The sequence below is a fragment of the Hemitrygon akajei genome, chromosome 8, assembly GCF_048418815.1.
Source record: "Hemitrygon akajei chromosome 8, sHemAka1.3, whole genome shotgun sequence".
Classification (NCBI taxonomy): Eukaryota; Metazoa; Chordata; class Chondrichthyes; order Myliobatiformes; family Dasyatidae; genus Hemitrygon; species Hemitrygon akajei.
In genome coordinates this window covers 3,261,209-3,277,241 of record NC_133131.1, presented here as the reverse complement: position 1 = coordinate 3,277,241, position 16,033 = coordinate 3,261,209, and the positions used below count along the sequence as shown (strand labels likewise).

General features: G+C 40.9%; 1 protein-coding gene across 1 annotated transcript in view; it reads right to left on the bottom strand.

Annotated features, from left to right (window-relative positions):
• The window catches only part of LOC140731558 (integrin alpha-E-like), a 319,805-nt gene that overhangs the window by 269,039 nt on the left and 34,733 nt on the right, over nt 1–16,033 (bottom strand). Inside the window, exons 2-5 of the mRNA XM_073053069.1 lie at nt 9,554–9,671; nt 8,107–8,210; nt 5,301–5,368; nt 1,412–1,526 (exon numbers count right to left, since the gene is read on the bottom strand). Coding sequence (XP_072909170.1) covers nt 1,412–1,526; nt 5,301–5,368; nt 8,107–8,210; nt 9,554–9,671 — 405 coding nt within the window. The remainder of the gene's footprint in view (nt 1–1,411; nt 1,527–5,300; nt 5,369–8,106; nt 8,211–9,553; nt 9,672–16,033) is intronic.

Sequence of the window (16,033 nt, the reverse complement as noted above, 5' to 3'; positions counted from 1 at the left end):
TCTTTGGAATGTGGGAAGAAACTGGAGCATCTGGAGGAAACCTATGCAGTGATGGGGAGCATGTACAAACTCCTTACCATCAGCAATAGGAATGGAACCTCAGTCACTGGTGGTATAGTGCTCTGGATCAACTACTATGCTACTGAATCCTGAAACATCGACTGTTCATTTCCATAGATGTTGCCTGATCTATTGAGGTCCTCCTGCATTTTGTGTGTGATCCTTCCTATAGCTGAGTGACCAAAATTAAACCCAGTTCTCCAAGTGCAGTCTCAGCAACATCCTGTAAAAGCACACCTTAATCTCCTGTATTCAATGAAAGTTATGCATGAACTGGAGGGCATATTTGAGAATCCAGCAGATTCTAGATGAGTTGTATTTTTGGACTGAATTGACCTGCCATATGATTCTATATCTACATTCATTCCCACCATCTGACCTTCAACCCAGCCTATCAGCCTGATTTTCAGCTTGTTGATTGGCACTGTCTTGCCAATTATTGACCTATCATTGCCCCCATATCCCATCCCTGACCTCTCTTTCCTGTGCAATCCTCCAGCTCCAGTTGCACCAAATTTACTCTGCATTCCATAAGGACAGAACACATAAAGTACAAGTGTTTATTTTTGTTACGAAAGCCTTTAGAAGTGCTGGGAAATTAACTTCTCTGTGGCTGACTCTGGTACAAAACATTTATGTACAGGCATCTTACAACTTCTAGCACATACTGTATACTATTTTTGAGACATTGAGAAATTAACTTATTGACACAGCCCAAGCGCTCCCTACCAGCTTTAATTGACCTAGGATGAGAAAAAAGTCAATTCAGTCCAAAAATACAACTAATCTAAAAACCTGCTGAATTTTCCAGTATGCTTGCCAATCCACTCATTAATTTCTTAATACAGAACTCTATATCATCACTTTTGACCCAAGCACTATTTGCTTTCAAGCATATAACTATTCTCTGGGGCACCACGGTACCATAGTGATTAGCACAACACTATTATAGCTCATGGCGCCAGAGTTCAGAGTTCAATTCTGGCTCCATCTATTATGAGTTTGTACGTTCTCCCAATATTGTGTGGCTTCTCTGGGTGCTCTGGATTTTCCCACAGTGCAAAGATGTTGAGGAATGGTGTGTTGTTTGTCTTTGTATATTATCCTGTGATTAGGCTAGTATTAAAGAGGTGGGTTTCTGGGTGGTGCAGCCCATTGAGCTTGATGGGACTGTTCTGTGCTATATTTCTAAATAAAAATAAATAAAAGCAGTCAGGCAAAATTTCAAATAATTCATTCATCTTCATTCAGGGATTTTCAGAAATGAACTAATTGTTAACAATGTTAAAGTCCAGCTGAGAATAGTCATTAAATTAATATATAATTAGGAAATGTAGTGGTATATACCCACCCAATGAGGAAGCTTCAAATATATAACTTTCCTTAAGTTCTGAAGAGAGGACAGTGCAAATTCCATTCAAATCTTCAGTATTCTTTTGTAGCCATTTTCGTTGTTGCTGACAGATCTGTAATATCATAATAATCATGAGTCTGTCTGGTATTAAATCTATAATGTCTATTTTACAGTGTTCTACAGCAAAAGTGCAAATTTCACTTTCCATAATGTTCCTGTAGCTGACCATCAACACAGAGCTGAGGAGCTGCAACAGAAAATATGCTGAAAATTTTAGATTCATAGATGTATTCAAAACAAAAACAGACTAATACACCTGTTACTTATCAATTCTTTGTTCAATTCAATTAATCCCAGTCCCTTGTGCATTTCCTGTAAATGATTCCATTAAGTAATTATCCAGTTCTCTTTGATTAGGAAGGTTCTGCCTGAAAGGCAGTTGAAAACATATTCAAGAGTGAATGACTAGCCTCTTGAGAATATTGTTTCCTTGTGTATGACTCTGACTAGCAAAAACATCTGGGCATGTACTTTAGGGTGGCCCTTAAAATCTTATCTTTTGCATTAAATTCAGCATAATGAAGCATTAAGCATATGATGGATAAAGAAGAATGAAATAGCCTAAGGCAAGTACACAGAACTGACAACAGGAGAAGCCCCAGAAGAATTTGAGAAGTGAAGTAGGGTAGTTAAAAATATACATGAAGGAGGCAGAGACTTTGGAGAGGGGGTAGAGCTTCCCATCAAGATGGCATCAAGCTGCAGACTCTGTTGAGATCGTAGCTCAGACTTAGCTGTATTTTTAAGTTTGAAGGGATGGTTTTGGGGACAGAGAGGGGAGTTAGGGGTCATGTTAGGGTATAGGGACAGAGATGTGGAGGAGTTAGAGATCAAGCTTCCACTTCACATTTGAAGTGCAGCAACATGGACATGAGGTCAAAGGACATCCAGAGCACAGGCCTCTGATCTGCATTTGAAGGACAGCAATGTAGACATAGGGACAACGGACATCTGGATTCTGGTTCCCAGGGCTGAAATGGTTGCCACAAGAGGACACAGGTTTAAAGTGCTGGGCAGTAGGTACAGAGGAGATGTCAGGGCTAAGTTTTTTACTCAGGGAGTGGTGAGTGCATGGAATGGGCTGCCGACAACGGTGCTGGAGGTGGATATGAAAGGGTCTTTTAAGAGACTTTTGGATAGGTACATGGAGCTTAGAAAAATAGAGGGCTATAGGTAAGCCTAGTAATTTCTAGGGTAGAGACATGTTCGGCACAACTTTGTGGGCCGAAGGGCCTGTATTGTGCTGTAGGTTTTCTATGTTTCTATGGTACTACTGAATGGGTTGACAGCTCATTGGTAGTTCATAAGGCAAAAAAAATCAACTAAAAACATTACTAATAACAACTTTTTTGAAGTAAGTTGTGTTAAACTATCACAGCAAACAATGAAGAAGCAAGTGGAGATGAAGATGATTTGAAGGATGGGTTGTGCAGATACATCACAAAGCTGAAGCTCAATGTGTTCAAGATGATATCACAGACAGATTTGGTATTGCTTTTGGAGTTGGAGTGAGCAATTCTGAGAGGAATTGATGCCTGTCCACCTAACCTGGGTGCAAGGTTGGATCACTCCAAGTGCTAAGCTGATTTGGTAAGTTTGAGAACGGCTTCAGGCTGTGCAGCCCAAGCATGTTGTTGCACCAGGATCCAGGTCCTAGAGGTAGGCACTTCCCGGTGCTTGGACAATTTAAGCACCGGTCCAAATAGACTGGGAAGTCTGAGCGTCGAGACTGGAGGCAAAGGTTGGACAGATTTTGCTTACTCTCCCGCAATGTTCATTCCTCTCCCTGTGCTACTGAGATTGTGAACTGCCCCAGCGGCTGTCATCTGTGCATATTTCACTGTGTTTTTGCCTCACTAATATGAAGAACTCTGATCAGGCTTGGGCCTACTCCGGCTGCTCCAGGGAGTGGATCTAAGGACTCAATCTGATTCGGAATACTGTAATTTGCTCCTTTTGTTTGCATGACATGTGTGTGTTATTTCTTCCCCTTTCTCAGCACAGTGGTTATGGTCTTTTTAAAAATTGGGTTCTTCAGGTTTCTTGCTTTGTGGCTGCCTGTAAGCAACCAAATCTTAAGTAGTATAATTTATATATTCTTTGACAATAAATGCACTTTGAATCTTTTGAATCCTTTGGAGTCTAGGTCTCCACTCCAAATTCAAAGGCCAGCGACATGGACATGGGGACAAAGGATATCTGTATTCCAGGCCTCTGGTCTGGATTCGAAGGCCAGCAATGTAGGCATTGGAACAAAGGGCATCCAGAGACTAGCCTCTACTCTGCACTCCATGCTCAAAGGCTAATGACATGGACATGGGAACAAAGGATGTCTGGAGTCCAGGCCTCCACTCCGCGTTTGAAGAGCAGCAACATGGACAGGTGACATAAGACATCCGTGGGTGGGAATCAAAGAAATGACAGAGGAGGTAGATAAGTACTTTGCATTACTTTTCATGGTTGAGGACACCAGTAACATGCCAGCAATTCAAGAGAGTCATGGGGGAGATGTGAGTATAGTAGTCATTTATTAAGGAGAAGGTGGTGGGGAAGCTGAAAGGCTTGAAGGTAGATCACCTAGACCAAACAGACTACACCTCAAAGCTCCAAAAGAGGTAGCTGAAGAGATTGTGGAGGCATCAGTATTGAACTTCCAAGAATCACTAGAGTGACAGATGGTCGCAGAGTAACAACCCTGTTTACAGTGGTGGGGGGTTATGCATTTTGGTAGGGTGAACAAAGGTATAGACTATTTGCTAAATAGGGAATGCAAAGGAACGTGGGAGTCCTTGCTCAGGAATCCCTTAAGATTAAATTACAAGTTGCGTCAATGGTAACAAAGGCAAATGCAATGTTGGTGTTCATTTTGAGACAACTAGAATATAAGCAAGGATATCCTGTTGAAGATTTATAAGGTATTGGTCAGACAACATCTGGAAAATTGTGATCAATTTTGGACCCATATCTATGGAAAGATATGCTGGCCCTGGAAAGATTCACAAGAATGATCCCAGGAATAAAAGGTCTAAACTATGAGAAGCATTTGATAGCTCCAGGTCTCTACTTGCTGGAATTCAGAAGGAAGAGAAGAGATGTCATTGAAAGATTCCAGGTACTGAAAGGCCTGTATAGAATGGACATGGAGAAGATATTTCCCTTAGTAGGAGAGTCTATAATCTGAGGGCACAACCCAGAATAAAGGAATGTCCCTTTACAACTGAGATGAAGAGGAATTTCTTCAACTAGGGGTTGGCAAATCTGTGGAATATGTTGCACAGAAGACTGTGGAGGCCAAGTCATTGGGTGTATTTAAAGCAGAGAGTGATAGATTCTTAATTGATAAAGGGGTTAAGATTTATGGGAAGAAAGCGGGAGAAAGGCATTGAAAAAACTTGGAACATTTGAATGGTAGAACAGACATGATGTGCAGTGTGTTCTAATTCTGCCTCTATATTTTACAGAGTTATGGTTTAATTTTGTATCTAATATATCTTAATATTTAAACTTTGTTTGTGAAGTTAATGTTTGGGCTGATTGATGGGCTGCATTTAGATGCTGCTTTGTCAAGTTTCATGTTCAAGTTGTCAAATGGAGATTTCATGACAGAGTGGTGTAGCATGCATAAGCATCTGTCACTGAAGTATTCCCAGAACAACACTGAAGGTTCATCAGTCAGACATTAATACTACAAGAAACATAATCTGTTCAATGTCTCTCATTGAAAGTTGATACAATCTTGACAAGTATGTGTAGTGAACATGGTTAGTAAACTCTGGGGTTTTGATCCTCAGTACTAGATGTGTGTTTAAACAGTATAGATGATTACCAAGAATTGTGAACGGAATATGGTTGTAGCTATGGTGAAGCCAGGTCCACTGTGTAATTTCTCAGTCTCTGAAATATAAAAAAAATCTATGTTTATTTCACTTATTGAACATACACAAAAATGATAAGATACTTTTTGGTCCTACTATCACAGATTATTTTATTGATTGATATCTTAAAGTCTGCTCTTTTTCAATGAAATTAAAAGAAATTACTACAGCAGAATAACATTTAAAAGATACTGGCCAGCCAGCATCCATGAAAGGAATAAACAGTCAATGTTTTGGGCTGAGACCCTTCATCAAGACCAGAAAGGACAGGAGAAGAAGCCAGAATAGGAAAGGGGGAGGGAGGGGAAGGAGTCCAGGTTAGAAGATGGTAGGTGAAGCCAGGTGGGTGGGGGAGGAGGGATGAAGTGACAAACTGGGTGGTGATTGGTGGAAAAGGTAAAGGGCTGGAGAAGAAGGAATCTGATACAAAAGGAAAGTGGGCCATGGGAGAAAGGGAAGGAGGAGGGCATCAGGAGGAGGAGAGAGGCAAGTGAGGAGAAGAAAAGAGGGAAGAAAGTGGCCAGAATGGGGAAGAAGGGGGAAGGGGAATGGGAAATTACTGGAAATGAGAGAAATCGATGTTTATGCCATCAGGCTGGAGGAATATGAGGTGTTGCTCCTCCAACATGAGTGTGGCTTCATCATGGCAGTAGAGGAGGCCATGGACCGACATGTCAGAAAGGGAATGGAGACCACTGGGAAATCCTGCTTGTTTTCTTATTCTTGAGCTCTACCCATATAACCTTACTGGATGAATCTTCCAGGATATCCTCTCTTAATACAGCTATAATATTCTGCTAATTAGTAATTTTAAAACCCTACCTCTTTCACACCCCTTTCTGTCATGTCTGAAGCATTTGTAGCCTGGAACTGAAAGTCTTGCCCTTCTCTCAATGCAGTTTCTGTAATGGCTACAATGTCACAATTTCAGTTCTAATTTAGGCCCAAAGATTATCCGCCTTACCCCTTAAACTCTTAACATTAAAATAAATATACTTCAGATAATCATTCCTCTCGTGCCCATTACCCTGGCCCTGCTTATTTACTTCTTCACTTAATCTCTACGTTTTCCTTAATTCCCACCCCCACACCTGCTAACCTACTGCTTCTCTTATCACCAATCTGCCACATTAGTTAAACCCTCCTGAGTAGCACTAAAAACCTCCCTGCAAGGATCTTGGGAAAAGAATTCCAAAAATGTTGCTATCCTCAGTTGAAGAAATCTTGTCTTCGTCTTGACTGACCAGCGATACCGAGATGGAATTCCTCTAATCCTTTCACCTCACAGCTTCCTCATCTGGCATATCAGTCTTGGTCATTTGTACCAGCTGCAATGTGATCCCACCATGAGCCACATATTCTCCTCACCTCTCTCTGCCTTCTGCAGGGTTCACTCCCTCTCTGACTCCTTGGTCAGCTCATCTCTTCCTATCCATCCTGCTCTTCCTGACCCTTGGTAATTTCACCTGCGACCATGGGAAATAAAATACTTGTTCTTACACCTCCTCCGTCACCACCATCCAGAGAGATCAACAAATGAGGCAAAGATTCATATGCACCACCTCCAACCTCATCTGTTGCATTTGATGCTCCCAATGTGGCCTTCTCTACATCAGTAAGACCAAGTGTAGGCGATCGACTTGCAGAGCACATGCACACTTCCCACAATGGCTATTCCAAGCTCTTGGTTGTCTTCCATTTCAGTTCCCCTTCCCATTCCCATGTCAATCTGTCCTCCTTGATCTTCTCCACTACCAGGGTGAGACCCAATGCAAACTAGAGGAACAGCACCTCATATTCTACTTGGATGGTCTACAACCCAATAATATGAATATTGAATTTTCCAGTTTCAAATAACTATTCCCTCCTGTGTCCACATCCACTCTCCCCAACTCGCTTTCTGATCCACCTCTAATCCTTCCTTTGTGTCCCCCTTCCCGATCACCCAATGTGCTCCCTCCCATCCTGTACATCAACATATTTTAGCCACCATATGGTTCTATCTACCTTTCCCCTAATATTTTCCATTAGCTCCTTCCTTAATTTTCAGAATCCAGGACTGGTTGCCTTTGTGTTCCAGCTTCAAGCTTATCACCGTCCCCTTCAACTTCCCCTCACCCCACCTGGTTCCATCTGCCTGCTTCCAACTAACAACTACCCTACCTCTCGCCCTTCCCTACCTAACTCCATTTACCCATCCTCCTCAATCCATCAATCAGCTACTGGCCCCTGACTCAATACTCCACCTTCCTCTTTATACTGTATTATCTATTTTTACTTTCCACTCTCTATACCAATGCAGTTTCTACCCAACATACTTAAAATTCCTTTCCTCCACTCTGATCCCATCCCTCCAAAATGATGTTCAACCATTGAGCTCCTTTTGTAGATGTTAAGGAGTTTGATGATGCTTTTCATGAAAACTTGGCAAGTAACTGCAGTGTATTTTGTAGCTGGCTTTCACTACAGCCACCATGTAACCAGTCTCTGTATCCTTGCTATTAGCTATCAGAACTTTCTAGTAACTGCACTTTTGACACATTTGCTTTCTAATAATTTTTCTCATGCTGAGGATCACTACCGCATATTGTCAATACTTTGAAAAACATTGCAGCAAATGGAATCCAGTAGATCAGTTCCAGTTGTGTCATTTGAGATTCACAAAGAATTTATATCACAAATCATCTTTGCAAATTTTATCAACACATAGTTCAGTAGAAAAGTACAGTATAAACATATGGCTCTTAGAGAAATTACCTGGGAGTTTGATAGATTCACATGATTTTCTTTTTAGATCACATTTCTCTATTCTCCCATAATGTCTGTCGTCATTGGTATATAGAGGAGAGCTGACCAATATCCTGAGGATAAAAAGATCAGATATAATGCCAAGTTTCGAAATGTTCACTGATTATTATTGTATTATTAATGAGCCTAATGAAAACCATGCCACCACTGAGGTCTCGTCACTAGTAAAGCGAGCGGTTTAATGTTTAGGGCTGCACACTACATGCATTTTGAATTATATTTTATTAATTTATTTGTGGTAATATTTTGTTTTATGTGCTGAGTGTGATATATGTTTTGAGAATGCACCGTGATCCAGAGAAATGCTGTTTTGTTTGGTTTTATGAATGTAGAGTTAGGTGACAATAAACTTGAACTTATTATTCAATGTTGTATAAGCAGTTGTTTTACAATTTTTACCTCATAAAAAACACTCAAACTGCATTCTTTCTCACAAGAACATAAACAGCAAGAGCAGAAAAAGATTGCAAGAGAAACACAAAAGCCTACTCTGCCATTTCATAAAATTGTGGCTGATCTGATAGAAATGGCTCTATGAGCACAGAATTAACATTACTATCAGATCAGCCTGATAAAAACAGGACCTTTGGCTCAACCCCTCCATGCTGACCATGGGCCCACCAAACTAGTCCCATCTGGCCACCTTTGCTCATAAGACCATAAGACATAGGAGCAGAATTAGGCCATCTGGCCCATTGAGTCTGCTCCATCATTCAATCATGGCTGATCCTTTTTTAATCTCCTCCTCAACTCTAGTTCCTGGCCTTCTCTCCATAACCTTTGATGCCACATCCAATCAAGAACCTATCGATCTCTGCCTTAAATATACTCAACGACCTGACCTCCACAGCTGCATGTGGCAACAAATTCCACAAATTCAACACCCTTCAGCTATAAGGCCCATTTCCCTCTAAAGCTTTTCTATCCAAATCCAATGTCTGATGGTATTATTATTGTAATTGCCTGAACCACTTCCACTTGCAGCTCATTCCAAATACCTGTTGCCTTCTGTGTGAAGAAGTTGCTCCTCAGTACATAGAACATAGAACACAATAGCACAGTACAGACCCTTGGGCCCATGATATTTCGTCTAGGTTTTAACCCACTCCAAGATCAGTCTAACCCTTTCCTCCTATACAGCATTCCATTTTCTATCATCTATATAGCTATCTAAGAGTTTCTTAAATTCTCCTTTGCTGTGAGAAATATAACAGATATTAACAGGACCTCAATAGATGGTTCAATATATTCAGGCAGAACAAAACCAATGAAAAGTACAGAATACGTTTACATAGAGAATAACAAAGGGTAAGTTACAATCAAGAAGGTCATATTCATTTACATATTTTCAAAATGCTTACAGATGAATAAGTATAATCAAAATACACCATCTTACCCACTATTTTCACTATGATTGTATTGAACAACTTTCTGTCCAAAGAGTACATTCCTTTTATTTTGAAACAACGCCTTAAATCTGGTATCAATGTTGAAGGTGTACAATGTCTTTGGAGCTGCAAAGAATAGAGAAATCAAAAATTAAAAGATGAATACTTCTGTAAGGTATATCATTGCTATAAGAAAATTGATAATGATCCATCTGTTGTTAACTGAAAGAATCAAGTATGCATAAATCAACAAATCCCTAACTACTAAATTAAATGATCGTTCATATATAAAAACTCTGCAATAAAGAATAGACTCTATTGGAAAATTACAAATCTAAATGTGAGTGTTGGTGCACTAGGTCCAAATTAAATTGCTGAGTATCAGTTCAACTGCTTCTTTTTGAGAATGGGGAACATGTGCAGAGGAGTAAGGAAGACACAAATATTTGTGTCTGTTAGCCACAGGCTGTTTCATAACCATATAACCATATAACAATTACAGCACAGAAACAGGTAATCTCGGTCCTTCTAGTCCGTGCCAAATGCTTACTCTCACCTATTCCCACTGACCCGCACTCAGCCCATAACCCTCCATTCCTATCCTGTCCATATACCTATCCAATTTTACTTTAAATGACAATATCGAACCTGCCTCTACTACTTCTACTGGAAGTTTGTTCCACACAGCTACCACTCTCTGAGTAAAGAAATTCCCCCTCCTGTTACCCTTAAACTTTTGCCCTGTAACTCTCAACTCATGTCCTCTTGTTTGAACCTCCCCTACTCTCAATGGAAAAAGCCTATCCACGTCAACTCTATCTATCCCCCTCATAATTTAAAATACCTCCATCAAGTCCCCCCTCAACCTTCTATGCTCCAAAGAATAAAGACCTAACTTATTCAATCTTTCCCTGTAACTTAGGTGCTGAAACTCAGGTAACATTCTAGTAAATCTTCTCTGAACTGCCTCTATTTTGTTGACATCTTTCCTATAATTTGGTGACCAGAACTGTACACAATACTCCAAATTCAGCCTAACCACTGCCTTGTACAATTTTAACATTACATCCCAACTCCTATACTCAATGCTCTGATTTATAAAGGGAAACATACCAAAAGCTTTCTTCACCACCCTATCCACATGAGATTCCACCGTCAGGGAACTATGCACCATTATTCCTAGATCACTCTGTTCTACTGCATTCTTCAATGCCCTACCATTTATCACGTATGTCCTATTTGGATTATTCCTACCAAAATGTAGCACCTCACACTTATCAGCATTAAACTCCATTTGTCATCATTCAGCCCACTCTTCTAACTGGCCTAAATCTCTCTGCAAGCTTTGAAAACCTACTTCATTATCCACAACGCCACCTACCTTAGTATCATCTGCATACTTACTAATCCAATTTACCACCCCATCATCCAGATCATTAATGTATGTGACAAACAACATTGGACCCAGTACAGATCCCTGAGGCACACCACTAGTCACCGGCCTCTAACCTGACAGACAGTTATCCACCACTACTCTCTGGCATCTCCCATCCAGCCATTGTTGAATCCATTTTACTACTTCAATATTAATACCTAACGATTGAACCTTCCTAACTAACCTTCCGTGCGGAACCTTGTCAAAGGCCTTACTAAAGTCCATATAGACAACATCCACTGCTTTACCCTCGTCAACTTTCCTCGTAACCTCTTCAAAAAAATTCAATAAGATTTGTCAAACATGACCTTCCACACACAAATCTATGTTGACTGTTCCTAATCAGACCCTGTCTATCCAGATAATTATATATACCATCTCTAAGAATACTTTCCATTAATTTACCCACTACTGACGTCAAACTGACAGACCTATAATTGTTAGGTTTACTCTTAGAACCCATTTTAAACAATGGAACCACATAAGCAATACGCCAATCCTCCGGCACCATCCCTGTTTCTAATGACATTTGAAATATTTCTGTCAGAGCCCCTGTTATTTCTACACTAACTTCCCTCAAGGTCCTAGAGAATATCCTGTCAGGACCTGGAGTTTTATCCACTTTTATATTCCTTAAAAACACCAGTACATCCTCCTCTTTAATCATCATAGTTTCCATAACTTCCCTACTTGTTTCCCTTACCTTTCACAATTCAATATCCTTCTCCTTACTGAATACCGAAGAAAAGAAATTGTTCAAAATCTCCCCCATCTCTTTTGGCTCCACACATAGCTGTCCACTCTGATTCTCTAAGGGACCAATTTTATCCCTCACTATCCTTTTTATTTATATTAATATAACTGTAGAAACCCTTCGGATTTATTTACACTTTACTTGCCAAAGCAACCTCGTATCTTCTTTTAGCTTTTCTAATTTCTTTCTTAAGATTCTTCTTACATTCTTTATATTCCTCGAGCACCTCATTTACTCCATGCTGCCTATATTTATTGTAGACATCTCTCTTTTTCCTAACAAGTTTCCAATATCCCTTGAAGACCATGGCTCTCTCAAACTTTTAACCTTTCCTTTCAACCTAACAGGAACATAAAGATTCTGTACCCTCAAAATTTCACCTTTAAATGACCTCCATTTCTCTATTACATCCTTCCCATAAAACAAATTGTCCCAATCCACTCCTTCGAAATCCTTTCACATCTCCTCAAAGTTAGCCTTTCTCCAATCAAAAATCTCAACCCTGGGTCCAGTCCTATCCTTCTCCATATTTATATTGAAACTAATGGCATTGTGGTCACTGGACCTGAAGTGCTCCCCAACACGTACCTCCGTCACCTGGCCTATTTCATTCCCAAACAGAAGATCCAACACTGCCCCTTCTCTAGTTGGTACCTCTATGATTTGCTGCAAAAAACTATCCTGCACACATTTTACAAACTCCAAACCATCCATCCCTTTTACAGTATGGGCTTCCCAGTCTATGTGTGGAAAATTAAAATCTCCCACAATCACAACCCTGTGCTTACTACAAATATCTGCTATCTCCTTGCAAATTTGCTCCTGCAATTCTCGCTCTCCATTAGGTGGTCTATAATACATCCCTATAAGTGTTACTACACCTTTCCATTCCTACATTCCACCCAAATAGCCTCCCTAGATGAGCCCTCTAATCTATCCTGCCAGAGCACCACTGTAATATTTTCTCTGACAAGCAACGCAACACCTCCCTCTCTTGTCCCTACGATTCTATCACACCTGAAGCAACGAAATTCAGAGATTGCATAGCATTAAAAAAAAGGAAATATGACAGAGCTAAGGTGAGTGGGAGGACAGATGATTGGGAAGTTTTTAAGGAACAACAGAACTTAACTAAAAAGACAATACGGGGAGAAAAAATGAGGTACGAACGCAAGCTAGCCAGGAATATAAAGGAAGATAGCAAAAGCTTTTTTAGGTATGTGAAGAGAAAGAAGATAGTTAAGAACAATGTTGGGCCCTTGAAGAATGAATTGGGTGAAATTGTTATGGGAAACAGAGAAATGGCAGAAGAATTTAATGAGTACTTTAGATCTGGTTTCACTAAGGAAGACACAAGCAATCTCCCAGATGTATGGATGGGCCAAGGACATAGGGTAACAGAGGAAATGAAACAGATTGACATTCGGAAGGAAACGGTGATGAGTAGACTGATGGGACTGAAGGCTGACAAATCCCCAGGTCCAGATGGTCTGCACCCTAGGGTTCTAAAGGAGGTGGCCCTGGAAATTGCGGATGCATTGGTAATCATTTTCCAATGTTCCTTAGATTCAGGATCAGTTCCTGAGGATTGGAGAATGGCTAATGTTATCCCACTTTTTAAGAAAGGAGGGAGGGAGAAAACAGAGAACTATCGACCTGTCAGCCTGACATCGGTGGTGGGAGAGATGCTAGAGTCCATTATTAAGGATGAAATAGTGGCATATCTAGATAGCAGTGATAGGATTGGGCCGAGCCAGCATGGATTTACCAAGGGTAAATCATGCTTGACTAATCTGTTGGAGTTTTTCGAGGATGTAACCAGGAAGTTAGATGGGGGAGATCCAGTGGATGTAGTGTACCTCGATTTTCAGAAGGCATTTGATAAGGTCCCACATAGAAGATTGGTGGGTAAAATCAAAGCTCAGGGCATTGGGGGGAAGTCATTGACATGGATAGAAAACTGGTTGGCAGATAGAAAGCAAAGGGTAGCGGTGAATGGGTGTTTCTCGGAATGGCAGGTGGTGACTAGTGGGTGCCACAGGGCTCGGTATGGGGACCACAGCTGTTTACCATTTACGTTAACGATTTGGATGAAGGCATAGAAAATAACATCAACAAATTTGCTGATGATACTAAGCTGGGTGGCAGTGTGACATGTGATGAGGATGTTAGGAGAATTCAGGGTGACTTGGATAGGCTGGGTGAGTGGGCAGATACTTGGAAGATGGCGTTTAATGTGAATAAGTGTGAGGTTATCCACTTTGGGAGTAAGAACAGGAAGGCAGATTATTATCTGAACGGTGTAGAGTTGGGTAAGGGAGAAATACAAAGAGATCTCGGAGTCCTTGTTCATCAGTCACTGAAGGTGAATGAGCAAGTGCAGCAGGCAGTGAAGAAGGCTAATGGAATGTTGGCCTTTATTACAAAGGGAATTGAGTACAAGAGCAAGGAAATCCTCTTGCATTTGTACAGAGCCCTGGTGAGACCACACCTGGAGTATTGTGTACAGTTTTGGTCTCCAGGGTTAAGGAAGGACATCCTGGCTGTAGAGGAAGTGCAGCGTAGATTCACGAGGTTAATTCCTGGGATGTCTGGACTGTCTTACGCAGAGAGGTTAGAGAGACTGGGCTTGTACACGCTGGAATTAAGGAGATTGAGAGGGGATCTGATTGAAACATATAAGATTATTAAGGGATTGGACAAGATAGAGGCAGGAAATATGTTCCAGATGCTGGGAGAGTCCAGTACCAGAGGGCATGGTTTGTGAATAAGGGGTAGGTCATTTAGGACAGAGTTAAGGAAAAACTTCTTCTCCCAGAGAGTTGTGGGGGTCTGGAATGCACTGCCTCGGAAGGCAGTGGAGGCCAATTCTCTGGATGCTTTCAAAAAGGAGCTAGATAGGTATCTTATGGATAGGCTGACAGGTTGATAGTTCTCTGTTTTCTCCCTCCCTCCTTTCTTAAAAAGTGGGATAACATTAGCCTCATTACACTCATTGAATCATAGAACACTTTAGTACATAAACATGCCTATCATCTCATCTAGTCTGTGCTAGCCTGTTTTCTGCCTAATCCCAGCTACCAGATCACTTTGCAAGTTTTGTTAACATTTTTTAGCAAAGTGGAAGAAAACATGGCATTAGCCCATGGTATTACAGGAAAGTTACTGCCATGGTTAGATCATTGGCTGACTGATAGGAGGCAGTAAGTGGGAATGAAAGCATCCTTTCCTGGTTGGTTGCCACTGACTAGTGGCGTTCCGCAGTGGTCAGTGTTGGGACTGCTTCTTTTTATGCTGTATATTAATGACTTAGATGAAGGAATAGATGGCTTTGTTGCCGAGTTTGCAGATGATATGAAGATTGGTGGAGTGGCAGGTCATGTTGAGGGAACAGGTAGGCTGCAGAAGAACTTAAACAGATTAAGAGAATGGGCAAGAAAGTGGCAAATGAAATACAATGTTGGAAAATGCATGGTCATGCACTTTGGTAGTAGAAATAAATGTAAAGTCTATTTTCTAAACAGAGAGAAAATACAAAAATCTGAGATGCAAAGAGACTTGGGAATCGTTTGCAGAACACCCTAAAGGTTAACTTGCAGGTTGAGTTGATGGTGAGGAAGCAAATGCAATGTTAGCATTCTTTTCAAGAGGTCTAGAATGCAAGAGCAAGGATGTGATGCTGAGGCTTTATAAGGCACTGGTGGGGCCTCACCTTGAGTATTGTGACCAGTTTTGGACTTCTCATCTTAGAAAAGATGTGCTGGAATTGGAGAGGAGTTCAGCGGAGGTTCATAAGGATGATTCCAGGGATGAAAGGGTTATCATTCAAGGAAAGTTTGATGGTCTGGGTCTGTATTCGCTGGAATTTTGAAGGATGGGGGGAATCTCATTGAAACCTTTTGAATGTCGAAAGGCCTAGATAGAGTAGATGTGGAAAGGATGTTTCAAATGGTGGGGGTGTCTAGGACAAGTGGGCACAGCCTCAGGATAGAGGGGCCTCCATTTAAAACAGAGATGTGGAGAAATTTCTTTCACCAGAAGGTGGTGAATTTGTGGAATTTGCTACCACAGGCAGCTGTGGAGGCCAGGTCATTGGGTATATTTAGAAACAGAAACATAGAAAACTTACAGCACAATACAGGCCTTTTGGCCCACAAAGTTGTGCCGAACATGTCCCTATCTTAGAAATTACTAGGGTTACCCATAGCCCTCTATTTTTCTAAGCTCCATGTGTCAAAGACAGATCGACCCTATGCAATAACGTAAGGTACTACAAATTCAATAAAACCATAAAACAAG